The sequence below is a fragment of the Apus apus genome, chromosome 7, assembly GCF_020740795.1.
Source record: "Apus apus isolate bApuApu2 chromosome 7, bApuApu2.pri.cur, whole genome shotgun sequence".
Lineage (NCBI taxonomy): Eukaryota > Metazoa > Chordata > Aves > Apodiformes > Apodidae > Apus > Apus apus.
Genome location: NC_067288.1, coordinates 4,639,058 through 4,659,432, shown reverse-complemented (window position 1 = coordinate 4,659,432; position 20,375 = coordinate 4,639,058). Strand labels below are relative to the sequence as shown.

General features: G+C 55.3%; 1 protein-coding gene across 7 annotated transcripts in view; it reads right to left on the bottom strand.

Annotated features, from left to right (window-relative positions):
• The window catches only part of CACNA1E (calcium voltage-gated channel subunit alpha1 E), a 110,525-nt gene that overhangs the window by 72,554 nt on the left and 17,596 nt on the right, over positions 1-20,375 (bottom strand). For 6 of the 7 annotated variants that reach the window (XM_051624692.1, XM_051624696.1, XM_051624691.1 and 3 more), the window contains exons 1-3: positions 11,904-12,004; positions 11,336-11,475; positions 332-435 (exon numbers count right to left, since the gene is read on the bottom strand). In XM_051624692.1, coding sequence (XP_051480652.1) covers positions 332-435; positions 11,336-11,475; positions 11,904-11,996 — 337 coding nt within the window. In that variant the 5' untranslated portion in view covers positions 11,997-12,004. Of the gene's footprint in view, positions 1-331; positions 436-11,335; positions 11,476-11,903; positions 12,010-19,919; positions 20,187-20,375 lie in introns of those variants that run through there. The other variant, XM_051624697.1, reaches the window with a different exon arrangement.

Genomic DNA, 20,375 nt, shown 5'->3' with positions numbered 1-20,375 from the left:
CCCCTGAAAAAACCTCAGTCCGGAAAGGATCCACCCACCACCTTCTGGCCTGGGGAAGCTGAGCTTGTGCCAGCACAGAGAGAGCTGGATGGGGTGAAATGCCACCCGGGGACTTCAGATGCTGCCATCCTCCAGTCCCTTCCCCTGCAGGCCACCCAAGGGTGGCTGGAAGATGCCACGTATGATCCCCACTACATGGGAAGGTTTGTCCCCCTCTTCTTTGGTTCCACCCTACATCTCCAAGGTGGCCTAGGGACACCCACGTCCTTTTGAAGGACATCAGGGACAGATGAGGACAGCCCAGGAGGGGGACCAGGAGCACCCAACTTACTGGGGATGCCTGAGACCAGCTTCAGAGGTCTGAGCACCCGCACAGCCCGCAGCGTCCGCAGGTCCACGTGGGTGTTGAAGTGTGTCCCAGCAGTGGCGAGGATGCTGCAGGCAGACAGGGAGAGAGCAGAGTCACCCCAGGCAGAGCCCTCAGTCACCCCGGCACCAGGAGCTGTGTCCTCACATCAGGCTTTGGGGAGCCACGAGGAGCACCATGTCCTTGGGCAGACACAGAGATTCAACACCTCCCAAAGACCACGCGCCAGCGAGCCCCGTTCGCTGCTGGTATCAAAATTCATGAGCTATTCTCACCATCCAAAACCACCCAGGGGCTGCCCAGCCCTGGCAGCCCCCCCATCAGTGCCCCCCATGCCAGGATGGCTGGAGGCAGCCTCACACCACAATGCTCTGGGGATGTGGTGCTCATCAAAGCTGAATGGCTTTAAACTCTTTTCCAGGCAGGTGACACAGGTTGCTCCTCTGATGGTCACCCATGCTCCTCTGACAGTCACCCTGACTCTGTAGCAGCACCTCCAGCTATCAGCTGCTCTGGGTTTTCTCACACACACAGGTTTCCTTTAGGTTCCACCTCTGAGGATTGCCAAGAACAAGTCAAGAACCTCACATGCATTCAAAAATCTATAGTAATGAAAGTTTGATGACCTTGGAAGGCAACCGGCAGGCACAAGGTAGGACTCCAGAGGTTTTCTTTCAAAACACAAAGATTCTTTTTCTAGCCCATCCCTGGAAAACAAATTGGGGCAAAAGGGAGCTGGTGCACACCGAGTCCGGCAGCATAAATACTTGGGACCCCCATACCTACTGGGGGGACAGGGATGGTGCATCTTGGGGACACCAGCAGTGCCAGAGCTTGTGGCCTCCTCTCCCACCCAGGCTTGGTCCTTGGGGCACCGGGCAAGGAGGAAGAGGAGGTGAAGGAGGCAGGGGATGGGCGAGGGAGGGACGGGGAGGAGAGCATGACAGAGGGAGGCAGCAACCTCAGAGCTGTTTGCAGCAATCCAAAAACTGAGGGAAATTGGGTCATTGTTCCACTAATTCATCTAATTACAGGCCAGAGCAGCTCTCTGGCACGTTAAGCAATTAGCACTCTCCTTTCTCTCCCCTTCTCCCCAAGGTACAGCAGGTACCAACCTGCCCCTCCAGAAAGGAGCCTGGGTTTCCTAGGATACCCCAGCAGCAGAATCGATCTCCCAGCAGCAAACCAGGTTCTTTCAACCCCTTTTCCCATCCTGCTCTCCCTTTCTGCTTCAAGTTGGCTGCAAATCCTGGCCCCAGCAGCAGCTGGGATGCATTGCCAGTGACTCCCTATCTATTGGGATTATCCCCAATAGACAGAGAGACTTACTACCCTCGATGGCACTTTCCCTTTCCCCCATCCCCCTCGGGGATGTGGGGGGGAAAGGGCAGGGATGTGCCACCAGCTTCCACTACCCCCAGGGCTGACAGGAGAGCAGGAAAGGGACTTAATTAAGTCCAGAACACCCAGAGGCTGGGGAGAGTTGTGTTGTTAAATGGGTTGTAAGATCCAAATCAATAGGTATGATAAAGCACGGGCACTCCTTCAGCTTCTGCTCCTCACATCCTGATGCCTGATGTCCAACCACCCTCCCAAAGGGACCGAGGAAAGGGATTTGCAACCCCTTGCACTGACTCCAGCCAGGGCTGAGCACCTCCAGGAGATCACGGGAAGTTCCTGGGCTGGATGTATATACCCTAATCCTTTTCCCCAGGGCTCCTTCATGCGAGTCCAGCCTGGGAAAAGCCCAACTGGAAGGCTCCTGGCAGCAGAGCAGGATCAACAGCTCTCTCCTACTACCACAGAGCAGCACGAGCCGTGGTCCTACAGAGCTGGGTGGCGTGATGGAGGTGGAGCCATCAACCATTCCCAGCCCTGGCAGCACACCTCCTTGCTAGGGCAGGACCAGCACGGGAGGGGAGCAGAGCAGCCCGGCTGCAAAGTTCTCAGCTAACCTAGATCTGTTGGAAGGGCTGGGGAGCCGCCGCGCCTCCAGGCGAGGTTCAGGCGATTCCAGGGCACTGCTTCCCGGCGCTCCAAATTAGCTGCTAAGAATGGGACTCCTCTGTGGCAAGGTGACATGCTCCTTGTCCTCACCGGGCTACGAGGGACATGGTGAGCTCTTTCGGAAGGAGGTTTGGACAGATCACCAGAGCAAGGGTTGTTTTTTTTTTTGTACTGCAGACCTGTCTCCCAACCCACGACACAAGGATTAACACTCACCCCACCCCCAGCTATGAAATAGGTGCCTGCACATCCTTTGGTGGGCGCAGCCACAGCTCCTGGTGAGGGTGGATGTGCTGCTGGAGCTGCTCCCAGCAAACCCATCCATCCCAGAGGATCACACATCCACCACCCAGGCACCCCAGAGCCTCTGAGCAGAGTCTGAGCAGCCCAGTCGAGGTGGCTGTGAAAGAAACAAGCTTCTAGGTGTGCAGTGGTGGCTTTTGTCTGCCTTCCCCCAAGCCCTTCAACCCTCTGAAGACCAGACATCACATCTCCTGACAGCCAAGCTTCACTAGTACACACAGGCAACACCACGTTACTGCTGATAATAGATACAACACTCAAAACACACTTTCCTGCTTTGGCCTCCAGCATCTCACCTGTTAACTTCTTACTCACCCTCCAAGCATGCCTTTTTTCTTGTTGGTTTGTTTGCTTTATCTTTTCCCACCTGTATCACCCAGCACAAGCCATTTCAGATTTATTTCTTGACACACATCAAGGTATCTTATAGCTCCTGAGGATGCGCAGTGCAGGGATGGGACTCAGGATGTGACAGACCCTTGTGCTGACACAGGATGGTATCTCTGGTACCTCTGGAACAATTTAAACCCTTTTTGAACACTTACAATATCCATGTCTGATGTGCTAATAATTATTCTTTATTTTTAGGCAAGGACCCAAACTAAAATTACCTCTCACCATCCAAGTTATCTGAAAAAGCTGCCAGATTGGGCTATAAAAATCCCAATGATCTCATGCTTTTCATCATATGTACTGGAGAAAAAAAAGAGAAGGGGGGGGGGGGGAAGTGAAGGCGTTTTTATAGGTCACCCAGGCAAAGGGGTTAGTTTTACTTCTTCAGAGGAAGGAGGGAAGAGACTTCAGGTGGAGAAGAGAGCAGAGAGGAGCTACTGGAAGAATGCAAATGAGAGAAGAGGCAGGATGGGAAATATATGCCAATCCCCAAAGTATAATTGAATAGTGAGCAATCACCAGCAGACAAAAACATGCTTTCAGGGGGAAAAAACAATAAAAACCACCTAAAAAATCCCATGCTTTGTGTTTGCAACCAAGATGATTATTTTATTTTCTTTATTTACAGGCTGCAGAGGTGCAGGGTGGGCTCCTGCTGTGCTCACTGCACCTGCAGGGCTGGCTGCCAGCCCTGCCTTGCTCAGCCCTCAGCACCCTTGCTCAGCCCTCAGCACCCTTGCTCAGCCCTCAGCACCACTCCAGCTCCCAGGGGCTGAGCAAAAAAGCACTTCCTCACACCTCCACCTGAAGACCCACACCTATGGGCTTCTTTTTCCTGGGGGACCAAAAAAAAAAACACCACAAACCCAACAAACCCAGAAAAATAAGAATAAACACGTTCCAAAATTACTCTCTGCTCTTTGGGACTTGGCAGAATAAAGCTGGGTGACCCTGCCCACACAAAGCCCTTGGGGTAGCACAGGGCCAGCACCAAATCTGGGCACCATCACCCACTGCAGCACCCAGCGTGCCAGGGGCTGTGCCTCACACCTGCTCCTGTCCCTCTCATCCTCCCCAGCCTCAGCCCTTGGGGACTGCACCCACAGCTCGGGTGCTTTGCAGCTGCAACCCCAAGCAAAGGCTGAACCTCCAAAATGATCAGACTGACCCTGGATTCATATTCCCCCCCCCCCCAACCCCAACCTGAGCTTCCCTCGCCTGCTGCCATCGGGGACCGTAGCAGAGGCACACGCAGACAAACTGTCCCAGCAAAGGTGTGTTGGGTGGAGGGAGAGATTGGCTGAGACAGACTAATCTCAGCTCAAAATCTGGGGCAGGGAGGGTGCTGGCTGGCTGGCTGACACGCAAATTAATATTTATAATTAAGTGAAAAGGCCCCTGAAGGCTTGCACTGCCACCTGACGCTAGGAGAGGGACTACTTCATAATTAATACACTGGCCAAACAGCTCATGGAAAGTAAGTTACCTGATGAATTCACCCCATTCCTGCCCCTCTCCTGCTGGTGGCTCAATCCCTGCCCTCTCTGCAGAGCACCATGAGCAGCAGGATGGTCTCTAGGCTCTTGGGTTCAAACCTCTCTTGACGCGTGGCCAGCAGGATGGGGTCACCCACTCTGAAGATGTCCCCACAGAGCACAGTGATCCTGCTTTGGGGATCCTAAGGGACAGGGAGACAAACCAGGCCCAAGTTCTGCCCTCGGCACAGTTCAGAGCAACCTCAAAGCCTCCATCATCTTTGTTTTCTCTTTCTAGGTTTCGGGGCCATGACACAAGTGGATTGCATGGCTGCAAAGCTGCTGATCCCATCTCTCCTGGCAGCTGCAGAGGTCCCAAAACAGGCACCAATGACTCCCTGTGAGGTGTCCACAAAATCTGCCTTCACCAGCCTTCGATTTGGGGGATGAAATGATCCCTCAAGGACACCTCTTTCTGGAGAAGCCCCCAGGATTTGGCAGGGGATGGAGCATCCCCTCAGCAAGCCCACTTTGTGCCTCCCTCCCACCTCCAGCCCCTGCAGCACCACTCGGGGGATGCAGGATTTGGCAGGGGCAGGAGAGGTTGGGGAAACCACATTTGCACAAACAGTGACTTCCCCTAAAGTGACTTTGAGGAGCTGGAAAGCTGGTCCCACAAAGAGAAACACAGCACAAGCAACCCCTCAGCATTGCAAGAGCTGCCTGAACTCATCCCAAAGGAGCAGTCTGAGACCCCAGGTCTGGGTGACACCACCTCCCCACATGAAGATGTGATGGAAAGCAACCTTTCCCCTTCCCTCAAAGCCTGGCTTCTGCCCCACAACTCCTCTCCCAGAGCAAGGTCCATGGCAGCACAAAGAAACCACACGTGGGGACGTTGCAGCTTGGCCCAAGGGTTTTCCTCCCCAGGAGGACAGGGGCTTCATCCCAGGGCACAAAGCAGGGGTGTCAGGGCTGTGGAAGGAGCCCCTGGGAATGGCACAGGGTGGAAGGGTGCTGAGGAGGGGATTCCATGTCCCAGGGGACCAGCAGCCACGTGGGAGGGACTGACTCACACTGCAGCGGTGGGAAATCAACCACCAGGGAAGAGGAGCTGGGAGTCATAGAATCATGGAACCGTTTGGGTTGGAGGGGACCTTAAAGATCACCTAGTTCTAACCCCCTGCATGGGCAGGGAGTCCTCTTACTTAGACCAGGTTGCTCCAAGCCCCATCCAGCCTGGCCTTCAACACTTCCAGGGTTGGGGCAGCCACAACTCCTCTGGGCAACCTGAGCCAGTGTCTCCCCACTCTCACAGAAAAAGAATTTCTTCCTAGTATCTCATGTAAATCTTCCCTCTTTCAGTTGAAATCCATTCCCCTTTTTCATATCACTCCATGCCCTTGTAAAAAGTCCCTCCTCAGCTTTTCTGTAGCCTCTGCAGATTCTGGAAGTGCTCTAAGCTTTCCCCAGGAAGGACAGGGAGAAGTGCCTGAGAGGCACACAGGTCAGGTCCTGCGCTGGGAGAGGGGAGGATAGTCCTTGAGACTCAAAGCCAGAGCCATGAGTTCTGCCTGCCCGGGGGTCACCCCATGTCCCCCAACACCTCACCAAGCCTTTTCCCTCATCACCCACCCCACCCACTTGCCAGGGAGACAGAGCTGCCCTTTGTGCGAGGTGCCGATGTCAGGCACGTCCCATCATCGCAGCATATGGCACATGAATCATTCACAAAGCTGGGGGATTAATTATTCATCCAAACGAAAGACCAAACACTTTGCTAATTGTCCTGGAAGGAAGAGGGTGGGAGATGGGGGCAGACATCAGGTTGGAGACCGGCACCATTCATGAAAGGAAGGCAAAAGGAAAAAAAAAGAAGTCTTGTCTGGTGTGACCAAAGCATTTGAGTTCAGCTTTTGGACTTGGGGCTGCCTCTTTACTGGTTTATCCTATAGAATAAACCTTGCAAACAGGACAGGCTCCAGCAGAATAATGGTGTGAGGATGTTGCACTTCTGCTCCAATATCATGTTTGTTCTGACAAGCTTTGTATCCACTCCCCCAGGCTTCCTTGCCCAGAGGTGCAGTGTCCTCCCTCCGTTAGGAAAACCCAGGTGTCAGCACCAAGGAAGAGCCTGTTCCCAGCCTGGGTGTGCACGTGCACACGTGTGTGCTCCTGCACACGCATGGGGTGCCAGGCACCCCAAACCACAGAGCCACAAAAATGGCCAGAGAGAGTTGGGCTGCTCAGCCTGGAGAAGAGAAGGCTCCCAGGAGACCTTAGAGCTCCTTCCAGTACCTCAAGGGGCTCCAGGAAAGCTGGGGAGGGGCTTTTCATGAGGGCATGGAGTGACAGAACAAGGGGGGAACAGTTTTTAACTGAAAGAGGGTGGATTCAGACTAGATATAAGGAAAAAATGTTTTACACTGAGGGTGGTAAAAAGCTGGCCCAGGTTACCCTGAGAGGTGGTAGAAGCCCCATCTCTGGATAACTTCAGGTTGGGGGCTCTGAGCAACCTGATCTGCTTGAAGATGTCTCTGCTCATTGCAGAGGGGTTGGACTAGATGAGCTTTAAAGGCCTCTTCCAACCAAAACCATTCTATGATTCTCCTACACAGAGCTGCTGCTGCCATGGCTCGATCAAAGACACTTCCCATCCATCTCTGGACCTCCAAGACCAGAGAGACCACCAAAGACCTGCAGCACTTGGGTTGTGCCAGGTGCACTAAATACCAGAGGGCAAAGCATCCTTGTCCCTGCCACAGAGACTGCAAAAAGGGCACCGGGCACTTTCCAGGCTGGTCATGCCAAAATCCAGGCAGCAGCACAAAGAGCAACAACCTGCCCTCCTCATCCCCGTGGTCACGTTGCCAAGCAAAGAGGGAAGCAGCCTCCTGGGAACCACTCTCTCCTGCTTCACCCCAGCTGAAAATCAGAGCACGGGGGCGCACAGGATTTCACTGGGAGGCAGGAGGGAGAGGCCAGGCACACCACTGCCACTTTGCAGAGAGAGGACCTTGGATTTCGGGCAGGTTGTCAGGGCACGGAGAGCTGAGCTTTCCTCCGCTCAGCTCCGAATTTGCTGAGGGCAGGGCAGGCACCACCAGCCATCACTCACTCCTGCCTTCCCCTTGGCCACTCTCCACTCCACAACAATCCCTTAATGAAAACCACAGTGCCCTAGGGCTTCACAAAAGGCAGCCAGGTGTAGCAGCTGTTATTAAACCCTCCAAAAACCCCTGACGCCAGCTCTTCCTTTTAGTGGCCCCAGTGTATTTATCCTGGTTTTACAGCCACTGTTTCCCAGGCTCCTGAGCAGCACAACTTCACAAGGGCCTTTTGATTTCCATTTGGATCTTTTTTCCCCCCCCGTTGTTAGAAGCTTTCCCCCACCCCTTCACCTCACACGTAAGGTGTTATTGTATTACTGCTGCAACTGCTATAAAAAAAAAAAAGCCAGAGATGCTGTGATGCTCAGGCACTGGAGTGTGTGAAGCACACACCCACCTGCATATTTTGCAGAGGGAATTTAACCCTTTTTTATCATTAACTCCTGCAAATCTGGTCTAGGACTGGTTTAGGATGCTTGGTCACTACTTGTTACACTAACTGCACCCACGGAGCTGATGCTCCAGTTGCTGATGGCTGAATGTCCTTCACCCACTGCCTCTTGAGACCACTGAGGAAGAGGTCCTGTTGGCCTTTCTGACCATTTTTGAGCAGTTTTGCCTTATCTTGGCCCAGGACACGCTGCATCAAGCAGGTTACAAGTCCAGGTCTGGTTCATGCACAAGCCAGGTGAGCGTCCCCAAGCCCTGGGGGAAACACAGACCCCCCCTGGTTGTGCCTCAGAACGAGTGAAGGTATTTTATGCACATTTTCAGAGAAGAAATATTTTTGGCTGGGTTGTGGTGGTTTTTTTGGTGTTTTTTTTTCAGGCAGTGACGATGATTTGGAAACCACAGGTTATAAACAGAGCAGGTTTACAAATGTGACAATTAGTTCCCCGGTGGAAGCTCTAGCATCAGGGAGCTTTAGGTGGGCGTTGATTTCCACCGAGATGAAAAAATCTGGATGTGTTGACATCAGAAGCAAACACCAGTTGAACCCAAGTCAGTGCCATCCATTTCTGCACAGGGTCCCAGGAGGCCGTTCATGGCAGCAGACTCTCATTAAGCTAATTAACACCAGGGAGAGAGTGCCTAGGATGGCTCGTGGTGAAGCCACCTGCATTAAGCACCTCTCCCATCAGACACGTGCCAAAAATAAGTTCAGAAAGGTATAGTAATAACCTGTGTTGCCCTTGGAGGGACAAGGGCCAGCAGGCATGACACCAGGTGGCCCTGGGGATGGATCCTGAGGTGGCTCCTGCTCATGTGGATAACTTCTCTGGTCCATGGGATGCATCAGCATCCCAAACCAGTCAGCACATCCAGAGGCGAGTGCTACCCTACACCTCTGATGCTCACGGCATCCCCTCCACCACGAGCACTGCCTCTTGCCAAGTCACTACAAGATCCCAGTGACCATTAACAGCTCGACTGCCCAGGCACTCACATATTAACCAAGTGTCAAGTTCTAAGCTGCAAAGATGATCCCAAACCTGCACCCGTCCCCTGTGCAGGCTCCACCACCTGCCTTGCGCAACCGACGCAGCAGGAACCGCCAAGTGCAAACCCTCTCCCCGCAAGCTGTTTGCAAGTCATTTGCCAGCCAGGGATTATTTGCTGCAGAAATTTGCCAAGAATTCAGCAGATCAAACAGGCAAGAGTTTCTCACAAGGGAGGTGCAACCATGGTGCCGAGGAACGGCAGCTTTGCCAGCTTTGCCAGCTCCTCGCAGCAAAAGCAAGAGCTTAAAGGCACAGAGAAGCCCGTGATTTGGTCCAGCTGATCCTCCCCAAAACCAGTCCGGGATGAAAATCCATGGGTTGCCCACCAGACAACAGAATTTGTCCCAAAAATCCTGGTGATCCCATGCCAGCAGGTGCCAGGACTGCTGGGGCAAAGCAGGTGAGTAATGAGGAATTTCTTGGGAGAGGTTTCCATCCGGCTGCTGGGGCAAACACCAGGATGCGAGGGGGGATGATGGTGGTGAAGCAGACCCCAGATGGCTGTGCCCCATAACTAGTCGTGTCAGGGGGACCCGGGCACCTCCCAGCATGAGCAGCCCTTCACAACAATGGATTCCCTGGCACGGGGCCCAGCACAGCAGGGAGAGGAGCTGGCGAGGCTCATCCAGTGAGTAATTGCCCAGCGCTGACTCAGCACGGCTCGGTGACAGTCAGCTTGGTCAGAGCCATGGGGAGGGCAGTGAGAAGTCCACGACCAACCCCTGCTCCCACCCCAGTGCTTCTCCTTGGCATTCCAAAAGGACTCCTGGGCTAGGAAACAGCCAACAAACGTTTCCCAGCCACCTGCCTGCTCTCTGAGCACCCAGAGCAGTGAGGCTGCAGTGGCACAAGGAGGCTGAGACATCCCTACCAGGGGTGACTGTGTCCCACACTGTCCCCAAGGATGTGACCACCTTTGCCCAGCCCAGGAGCTGTGTCTGGCTGCATTCCCTCCCCTGAGAGTCAGTTTGCAGCTGCAGAAGCAGCAGCAGCACCCTCTGCCCTGCCTGATGGCAGCCCACCCAGGAGCATCACCCCACTGCCAGCACACCAAGACACCCTGCCTCCACAGGCAGACGTGGTCCCACTCCTCAGGGAGGCTGTCCAGGTCCACATTGGACCAAGGAAGTCAAAACATGCCCAGCCATGTTCTCCTCAGCCCTTCTCCTGAGCATAGTCCCAACCCGCACCTCGCCAGCACAGACAAGCAGCACCCATTGCCACATCCCTGGCAGCACCAGGCTCAGCAACTTCCTCCTCCAAACACCCAAATGGGGATCATGTCCCACACACTGCCACCACCCAGGAGAAGGCTGCAAGCCAAGAGACAGGACCGTGCAGCAAACAACTTGGGACATACCCTAGGCATCTCTCCCGACTCCTGTGCCTCAGTTTCCCAGCCAAACCTGCAGCTGCTCTACAGCCAGCAGAGCTCATGAAGTGCTCAGAGATCCACAGGCACCATCTGCTTGTACTCCCCAAAACAGCTCCTCTGAACGTGGTGTTTCTATCGACTCACAAACAGCCACAATCCAGGCGACCCATGCCCAGGACCCCTCGGTGGCTGCAGGCACCCACCTGCCCCCCACACAACGAGGGGCCAGGGGGCTTCTCCTCTAGCCAACTGCCAGCGCTGGCTGTCACAAGCCCAAATGTCCCTGCTTGTTTCTATGTCACCAGCACAGCCCATCACACCACAAGCAGGACTCAAATCTGGGCCACCTCCCCGGCAGGTGACACCACAGTGATACAACCAGCACCCACAAAGCTCTCTGCATTCCCCCCCAGCAGCACTGCTGCACCCTGGGATGCCCAGTGAGCATCACCTAGGAACACAGCTCCACCTGGACCTTGTTCCCAAATCCCCAGCACCTGGCCAAGGTTGTAAAGAACTTGGGGAGGCAAGAGGAGACTTTGGAGACAAGAGGAGCCCTCCCCTGGGGGACTTTGACCTCTCCCAAACCACCTGCAGTTGCTCATCAGCCCCTACTCCCACCCAATCCCCACCTCACCCCATGCCCAGATGGTTGAACCATCATCCCCTCCTTTGTTAGGATAAAGAGCTACCACTGACAACAGCAAACCAGGGCCTGTGTCCTGGAGCTTGTGTCCCCACAGGGATGAGTCCCTGTGCCTGACTGCCCAACCCCATCCATGGTCCTGCGCTGCCTGACTCACCCACTGAGGACCACGATGAAGTCCATGACGTTCCAGCCATTGCGCAGGTACGAGCCCTTGTGGAAAACAAAGCCCAGAGCCACAATCTTAATCCCAGCCTCGAAGCAGAAAATCCCAATGAAGTAGGGCTCTGTCTTCTCCTGCAGGAGGGAAACCAGTGACGTGGTCAGAGGGGGAGATGGAGCAAACACAACACCAGCTATTTCGTATTGACCCAACTGACATCCCATCCCACCTTCCCCAGCTCCATCCTTCCCTTTGGGAGCTTTCCCAGCCCTTCCCTCAGCCAGCATCAACCTTAAAAACAAAAAGTGGGGGCCATGACCCACACAAGTTGCCCAGTCCCCCTTCCCTGCCTCACCTTTCAAGGGGCTTAAACATTCCTGAAACCTTTCCACAGAGGAGGAATATGTGACAGCAGCCTCAGGAAGGCTGGCAGGACCAATCCTGGAGGAAACCTCCTGCCCCACCACCCTGAAACCAGCAGGATTTGGCTGGTAGGATGGGCTGACTCCCCCCGGTTGGCCTCCCCACTCACCCATGGGGAGGAGAGGAACGGATCACTTACCAGTCTCCGTGACATGGGCGTCTTGTCGTCCTCGGGGAGGTGCTGCTCAAGGGCCAGCACGATGCAGTTGGCAATGATGGTCGCCAGGATCATGTACTCGAAGGGAGTGGAGGGGAGTTAAGGAAAAGAGAAGAGGTGGATGATGGCCCCAACCTTGCAGCCCACCCCTGCCCACCCATCATTAGCCACCACCACCACCCCTTTCTTCGTCACAGAATCACAGGCTGGTTTGCGTTGGAAGGGACCTTAAAGATCACCCAGTTTCAAACCCCCTCCATAGGCAGGGACACCTCCCACCAGCCCAGGTTGCTCCAAGCCCCATCCAACCTGCCCTTCAACACTTCCAGGGATGGGGCAGCCACAGCTTCCCTGGGCAACCCGGGCCAGGGTCTCACCACCCTCAAAGGAAAGAATTTCTTCCGATTGTCTAACCTAAATTTCCCTTCTTTCAGTATGAAAACATTCCCCCTGGTCCTATCACTATCTGCCCTGGCAAAAAGTCCCTGCCCAGCTTTCCTTCAGGCACCCTACAGATCCTTCAGCCATGTCTAGGGCTTACACACCCTGCTCCAGGAGCAGCCTGTGCCAGGAGAAGTGGCAGCAGACACTGGCATCTGAGGACCTGAGTGAATGGGAAAGGGAGGCAGAGGAAAGGGAGAGTTGGGGCCCAGGAAAGCCCCCCCAAACTCAGATCTCTCCTCCTGCCTGGCCCACCTCCAAGCCCCCAAAACAAAGCACTTCCAAGCAACAGGACAGCCACACCTTTCTGACTTCCTCTCCATCTTTAGCACATTATGGTAATAAAAGCCATCTTAGCCCCAGTAAAAAAACTGAGGTGAGATTCATCACCAGACAGCACACCCCTTCTCCACCCCCTCCATGCCCAAATCCCACAGCTGTGTTGCTGTCACCACTGGCATCAGTGGCCGTGCCAGGAGGAGTCTGCCACCTTTCCCAAGGTCTGTGGAAAGGGGATGTGATCCCACCTGGGATGGATTCGCCTATAAAGAAACCATCCACGCTGGTGCCATCCCAAGCCAGCACAGGGAGCAGCATCCCAGCTGTGCCCTTCCCCACCACACTGGGCTTCTCCAGACATGGTGGCTTCAGGTTCTCACTACTCAGGCCAGGAGGTGCCAAACGCCCCTGCCATCACCCCTGGGAAAAGGAATAATCTCCTCCCTCTTTCACACCTTCAGCTTTTGGCCACTGAAGCTGCTCACTACAGCGAGATGCTTTAAACCAGTGGCCCTGAGCCCACGGGCAAGAGAAGACATCCCAGTGCTGGCCACGAGCAAGGGAAACTGGAAAGCATGAAGTGACCCCGGCAGCAGCAACTCCACGCACGTGGGCAAGGTGGGAGAGGGGCTGAGCATCAGAGCAGGTCCCAGGGAGCTGGCCAGGACAGGCAGCCAAGGAGAGCCTGCAGGAGCTGGGATGGATTTAACCCAGTAGGGAAAAGAGCCAGGAAAGACTCAGCCAAGGCATTTAAAAGGCCACTCAGTGAAATTAATGGTTGGGAAGTTAAAGGCAAACCAAAAGAGCCGGGGCTGCAGAGCTCACCACTCAGACCTCCTGCCAACCAGGCACACACACCGTGAGCAGCTCCCTGGGCTCGGAAGGAGGCCAGACCCCAAAAGTTTTCCTCCGAGGCTTAATGCAAGTGAGGATTGCATTTCCTTCTCATTGCCCTCCCGTGAAAAGCCACGCACTGGCCCTGCTCCTCACCTCTGCCTGCACCCCAAGCCCCCGGCTTCTTCGGGGTCTTTTCTGGTTCTTTTCCTGCAAGTCTGCGAGCAATTAGCACGGCCTTAAAAGCCCCGGCGGGTTAGTGGGGCGGTGCAGGCAGCTCCCCGGACGCCAGGCACATTTGCCTAGATAAGGAACGTGGGAAGGGCTCGGCGAGTCCGTCGGGCTTTCTCAGCGGGGCTGACCCAGCCGAGCATCCCGCCCTCCTCCCCACCCTGCTGGGCTCTCGGCTCTGCCTCCTTCCTCCTGCTAATCCCATGGGGGAAACACCCAGGTGGGAAAACGCCACGTTTTTCCCAAAGCCAACTGGCATGGGAACCCTGCTCAGGAGGAGCTGGGGGCCACCTCGAACGGCTCAGCTTGGCCCTGAATTTCCCCTGCTGGCTCCAACATCTGGCCGGACTGACCGTGCACATCTGGCACAGCCGCACACAGGATTGCACCCCTGCTCCACCTCTGGCGAGTGCGTGGCATCCAAGGCTAAGGAAAGCCAGGCAATCGATGCCCTAAGCAGTGACCTAAGCACGAGGTCACTGCCAAAAGTGACTCTCCAAACCCCCCCAGCCCCGTTTCCCAAGGAGCAAAGTCCATCTTAGGGCACCTGGAGCAGGGCGAGAGCAGCAAAGTATCAACCCCCGTGGGGAATGGGCCCCTGTAGCTCCAGCTGTGCCAGGTTTTGGGAGGCCGAGGGTAAGAGAACCCTCCCCCAAGGGAAAACAGGAACTTTTGGCTGAACGAGGGGAAGTTTTATCACCAAGCTTCACTTCTGCCAAGCGAGTGCCCTCCCAGCTCGGGGCTGGAGCCCACCAGACAACGCTCTCTTGCTCCTTTGTTTCCTGGCTTATTAGATGTCTAATTACACAACCCTCCAGCCACCCAAAACGCAGAGTAGCACTCGCCTCCCTCCAAGCCTGATAATGAAAGCCCATCTCTCTCCAGCCTTCTCCTCCTCCTTCGTCTGCCTTCTCCTGGAGGATCATTAGGGAGCCGATAAAAATAGGTTTTCTTATTGATTTATCTCCTTTACCCAACTCTCTCCCCTGCACCGTTGACTTGTTTCCGTAGCAACTCGGCCGATCCCAGTGCCAACCACACCTGCAGCTCCGTGTTTCCCTCCTGGAGCATTTGAGGTGGGGAAGGTGCTACCAGACCATGCGGACCCCCTCGAAGACCCATGGCCCAGCCCACGTGGAGCAAGTACTGCAGACTAACCTCATGCCTGGAGGTGGAGCTCCTAGGTGGGCCTACCAAGATGTCCAGCCACGGGTGGATCCCTGTTTCCAGCTGTGACCACCCTCTTCACTTTCCTCCCCAGATGGATGGCAAAAACAGCCCACCCAGAACATCTATATTGCTAATGCAGGGAGTGTGCCCAGCTCCAAGCTCTGAAGATGGAGTTCTGGTGCTGATGCCACACGGATGCAATCTCCTCAAGAGGCTGGGTGTGAGATAAATCCTTTCCCAGATGTGGGCAAGGGTCAGGAGCTTTGGAGAGCCCCACTCCATTTCTCCACTTTGGTGACCTTGCCTTCTCTCTGTTCTTGGGCAGGCAGCTGGGGAAGGAGCAGAAGAGCCAGAGGAGTGAGGCCACATGGGCATCTCCAGAAGGGCTCTTGAGGAAGCCAGCAAGATATCTCAGACAGCCAGCAAGAAGAGCAGAAATTATTTAACTCCTTGTTCTGCCTGCACCACCCAGCCCAGCCCCAACATCTAGAAACTTGTCTCCATTTCCCACTGTTCCCCCCAGAATCTGCTGCACTGAGGTGACTTCCCTGCTCCCCAGGTGTCAATGAGAGGGAGCTTCAGCTCCTACATCCATGTACTTCATCTTGCTGATCCCTACCCCGCCACTGCTGCCTGCCCCACACAGACATGGTGTTATGGGAAGACAGACCCACCTCTTCAACGCCCCCATTCCCAGGATGCTTCAACCCCCCCTCCTTTCAGCTCCACACCCCAGCAGGAAAGCAGGCACCTCCTCTCCAAGGCTGTTTCCCAAGAGAAATTCAAAATGCCAAACAGAGCAAAGACCCTGAGTGGCCCTAACTCTCAGCTCTGGCATTCTCCAGGCCTACAGCACCTGCCTGGCTTCTCCCTGAGGACACAGGAGATCTTCCCTAAAAGATAGGACCATTTAGTGCCCTCAAGTAGCAGTAGAGCCACGGCCCCTCAGGGCTGTCCCTGTACCTCTGCTGAGGTTTGACAGAAAGTGATATCCAGAGGGACAAGGTGCCAACAGACCCCAAATTCTCCCACCACACTTTGGATGGGAGCCAGCTCTTGTGTGCCCATTCCACACGGAAAAAGGGGCTTAGGGGAGTGAGCATTGGGCAGGGGGCTGTGCTCCTGTCTTGTGGTCAGCCTGTCTGAACCTCACTGCGTGGATGTGCTTCCACAGGGGATGCTCCACAGGCACAGATTTTGCTGCTTCTGACCCCAAAACGTGGTGGCCTGTTCTCTACCAGGGGCTAAACCAAAGGCAGTGGCACCAAGAGGTGGCCAGGGCAGCACTGCCACAGCTCCATAAGGCTATGGATGCCCTCCTGCCACGTGCAAAAAAGCTCCATGGAGAAGCATCTACTTCTCCCCCACCTCACCCTGCACTTAAAAACCGAAAATCAAACCTCTTTCCTTCTCTTTCTTTTCATTTAAAAAAAAAAAAAAAAAAAAAAGAACCACATCATGTGATTCTCCTGCCTTAACATCAGTTTTTTAACTTTGGTTGCCACAGCAACAGGATGCAACTTGGTGTCACCATGACAACAGCTGCCTCTGTTTAAATTCACCATCTGACAGGCAGCCTCGCTCTCCCCGGCTGTCAAAAAGATGGACCTGCCATTACACCTACTCGCCCCTCCCCAGGAAAAAAAAAAAAACAACACAACAAAATGAAATTAAAGTCTGATGAATGAAGAGCACAGAAAACAGCCTTGGAGGAGAAAAATTAAATCATTTTAAAGGAAAAAAAAAATATTTAAAAAGGTATGTTCTTGGGTAGCGGGAGGAGGGAACTGCTGGAGGATGGCGTGACATGGTGCAGCTCTTTCCACAGGGAGGTGAGACCTGCTGAAATCTTGGCCAGGCAAAAGCAAAGGTACAGAAGAAGCTTGACCAGATGGGGCATAAGAGTAGCAGGGTCCCCCAGGGGCAGTGCCCACGCAGCAGCAGAGGCCTGGGTCAAGGTGAGCAAGACAGCTCAGGCACACACGGGTGTGCATCCCACAGAGCTCAATCCTCATCTGTGCCAGACCAGGGATGTGCTCTGTGGACATCCCAGCTGCTCCTGACCAGCCCAACACCAGATTTGGTCCTCAAACGGGCTGAGATAGGAGGAAGGCCTCCTTGTAGGGAACAGCAAGGTCCCCAGAGGGCTGGTGGACATCCCTCTCCTTTACCAAACCAGGGGGATGGGCACAGTGGCCAGTGTGTGCAGCCAGAGGCTGTCCTTGGGGACAGAGCCAGAGCCACACGGTGTCATCTGGCCTTTCTGGGGAGGGAGGGGGATCTTATCCAGGTCAAATGTGATTAAACGGATGAAGAACTGAGCAGATATAGATGAGCTGCTGCAGCCCATCTCGTGTGCTAACTGAATTGCAGCTTTCCAGGCAACCAAACAAATGAAATCAGGGCTAAAGGCCTGGCCATCAGCAAGAGGAGAGCGGGCAGGATGAGGCTGTCTTTCTGGAAGAGAAGAGGACTAGATGTTCCTACAGGCAGAACAGCAGCTGCCTTGCATTTTGGGCAGGACCAGTAAAAAGAGCAGCTCCAAGGGAGGCAACACCCTGGGCTTTCCAGTGAGAAACTCAGCAAAGACTCGTCTCCCCACAGAGCTGCATCCCAATCCCAGCTTCTCCTGTTTCTTCTTCTCCTCCATGCATCATCCCCTATTTACACTGGGAAGCCAAACTGCAGAGGCTGCTGGTTATAATTATACAGTTACCCAGCAGATATACAGGCCTGAATCACCAGTTATTTTTAGCCCTATTACCTAGTCAACTGGAGCTGGATGAAGAAGAGCCTCCACTCCTCCCCGCGCTCCACCCCAGCCCCTTGGCTTTCCTTGGTGCCATGACCATTCCAACCCGCAGCACCAGGACCAGCCATCTCATTCCCACAGCCAGCAGCTCTCATTGACTGTGGCCAAAATCCAACACTCTCCTCCCCAGCCCAGCCTTGCCCTCACCCAGGAGTGATGCCATGGGCTCCGGGCCAGGCAGCTGAGATGCCCACACAGTTTTCCCTGGCCCTACCAAAAGGCCCCAGATGTATGTGCCAGGCTACAACTACAAGGATGGGAAACAACCTGCCTGGCCAGCCTCACTAAACTCTTCACCAAAATCCTTGTCCATCCCCAAGTCCTCAAGAGCTTAAGTGGTGCAGAGGAGCTCCAAGGTGGAGGAGTTTCTTAGAAAGAGATGGCAACCAGGTGGGGAACAGCCAAGGATGCTCAGCATCCAAGGACACTCAGCATGTGCCTGGAACACACCTGTTCCCAGCACTCAGATGGGAAGATGTCACTTACTTCTGGGGGACCTAAAAAAAACCCAAAAAAAACAGAAGCATTGCAAATTCTAGGAGAGAATCATGCTGGGGAGTTTTTACCACGCAGTGCTGAAGCTCCAGTCTCTAGGAGACAGCAGCTGCCTGGAGATGAGACATCACTCTGGCACGGGACCCCGGCCCACACGGGGAGTGCCAGGTCAGCAGCAGCATCCCAGCTCCTTCTTGCTTTAAGTGAAAGCTGGAGGGGTGAGGACCTTCCCAACACCATGCTGAAAAACTACACCAATAATTTGGCATGTTCTGGAAAAGCAGGCAGGCCAGGTGGCCACTGCCCTGCGAGGATCCCAGCCGAGCTGCCACGTCCCCATCCTTGCTGCTGCACCCATGCTCTTGCAGCCACCCGCCCAGCCAGGCAGATTTCGGGATGCCATGGGCAAGTCAGCCCCCCCTCAAGCTGCCCCTTTTCTCCTAGATCACCTCCTCAACCAGCCCCTACCTGGCAGAGGCTCAACCTGTCACGTTGGAGCTGCAAAGGGACTATTTCCCTGGTGATGCTCAGTAGGATGAGTGACCTGTCCTGCATCCCCGTGCCTCGCCCAGAGGGTTTCCCCCAGGTACCTGTTGCACCAGCCCCAGGCACTGCTGCTTGGCAGGGGCTGGGGGGGAGGTGAGCTCTCCTGCGCCCGCCGGAGGAGCCGGCAAGTTAACCAACAAGTTGCAGGGAGAGGAAAGCGGCAGCGGCAAGAGCTGCATGTAATCACCACTGCAGAAAACCGCGCGGGGAGGGAGCTAAAGCCACAGCGTGGCCACGCTCAAGTTTTCAGGCTCGGCTCCTCGCTGAGGGGTAAAGCTCAAGCGGGAAGGGTCTCAGGAGGCTGAGCTCAGGGTGATGGGGAGCTGCGGGGCTGGGCGCTGCCCAGGGGCACCTGCAAGGAGAGTGGGAGGGGAGAGAAGCACATGGAGGCGTTCGAAAGGATAGAGGGGCAGGAGGGATCTGCACCTTCCATCCCCCTGAGGAAGGGTGGGTCCTGGGCTAATCCATGGTCCCCTGCACCAGCCCCCCAAGGGGCTGTGGGGCACAGGCAGGGGTTTTCTGCATCTATCTTTCCACCGCAGGGAGAGGGCAGCTGGTCCCTGGGGGATGCAGGGCAAGGGTGGCTGTGCCCCTGCCAGGTGAGATCCGCAGCAAAGGGAGCACCTGCAGGCAGGAAGGGGAAGGGACAAAGCCACCCCCCAGAAGGGACGGGAGGTTTGTGGGCTCCCAGGGGTCTGTGCCCAACAGGATGGGTTGCTCTAGGTGGGGTGGCAAAGCTCCATCAAGACACCGAGGCATAAAGGAAAGGCCACGACCTCCCTAGCTGCACACACCCCGAGAAGCCTACAGCATGCAGGGTTAAACCAGGAGCAGAGCCCCCCCTCCTTGCCAGCATGGGGGGGCCTTCCAAATCCAAGCCTGAGGAGGGGTGGGGGGGAGGGGGCTTCCCATGGAGAGAAAGGGGCTCCCCATGGGGAGAAGGGGCTCAGCTCCCCACCAGGCACTGAGCAGAGAGTACAGGAGGGGAAGCAGCAACTGGGCAAGAGGAGCAGAGCATCCCCAGGGAACGGGGCATCCCCAGGGAACGGGGGCACCCCTGCCACACACCGAAGGAGAGCAGAAGGCAAGTGCTTACCTGCCAGCTAATGCCACACACACGTGTCCTGGGTGGCTACTGAAGCAAATCCAGGGAGCAAGGGGGGAGCTGGCAGGGGAGGTGGAAAGGATATGGCCAGTCGATGAGCTTCTTGGCGTATTTCCTGACTATGTTCTCTTCCCCAAAGAGAAAGAGCGATCTGTTGACGGTGAAGCAGTTCTGCCGGACGGGGATGGGGTTGTACAGAGCCATAGTCCGGGCTCGCTGCGCTTTGGTTTGCTTGAAGGCTCCCGGGCTCCCTCCCGCAGGAGCAGGAGGTCCTTGCCGGCTCCGGTTCTGGTCAGAGCACCCATCTCCGGAGCCCAGCCTGCCGGCCACTGCCTCCCCAAAGCGAGCCATCCTGGAAGAAAACACACAGGTGAGCCAAAGCAGCACCACTGAGGCAGCGAAGGGGGTGGGGGGTGGGGTGGGGGGGGGAGAAGAGGGAGGGGGGTTGCCGGCGCAGTCCCAACCACAGCCCCCTCCTCCTTTCTGGGTGATGCTCAGCTCCGTCTCTCCTCCATCCCTTCAGGAGAGCAGGGACCCGCGT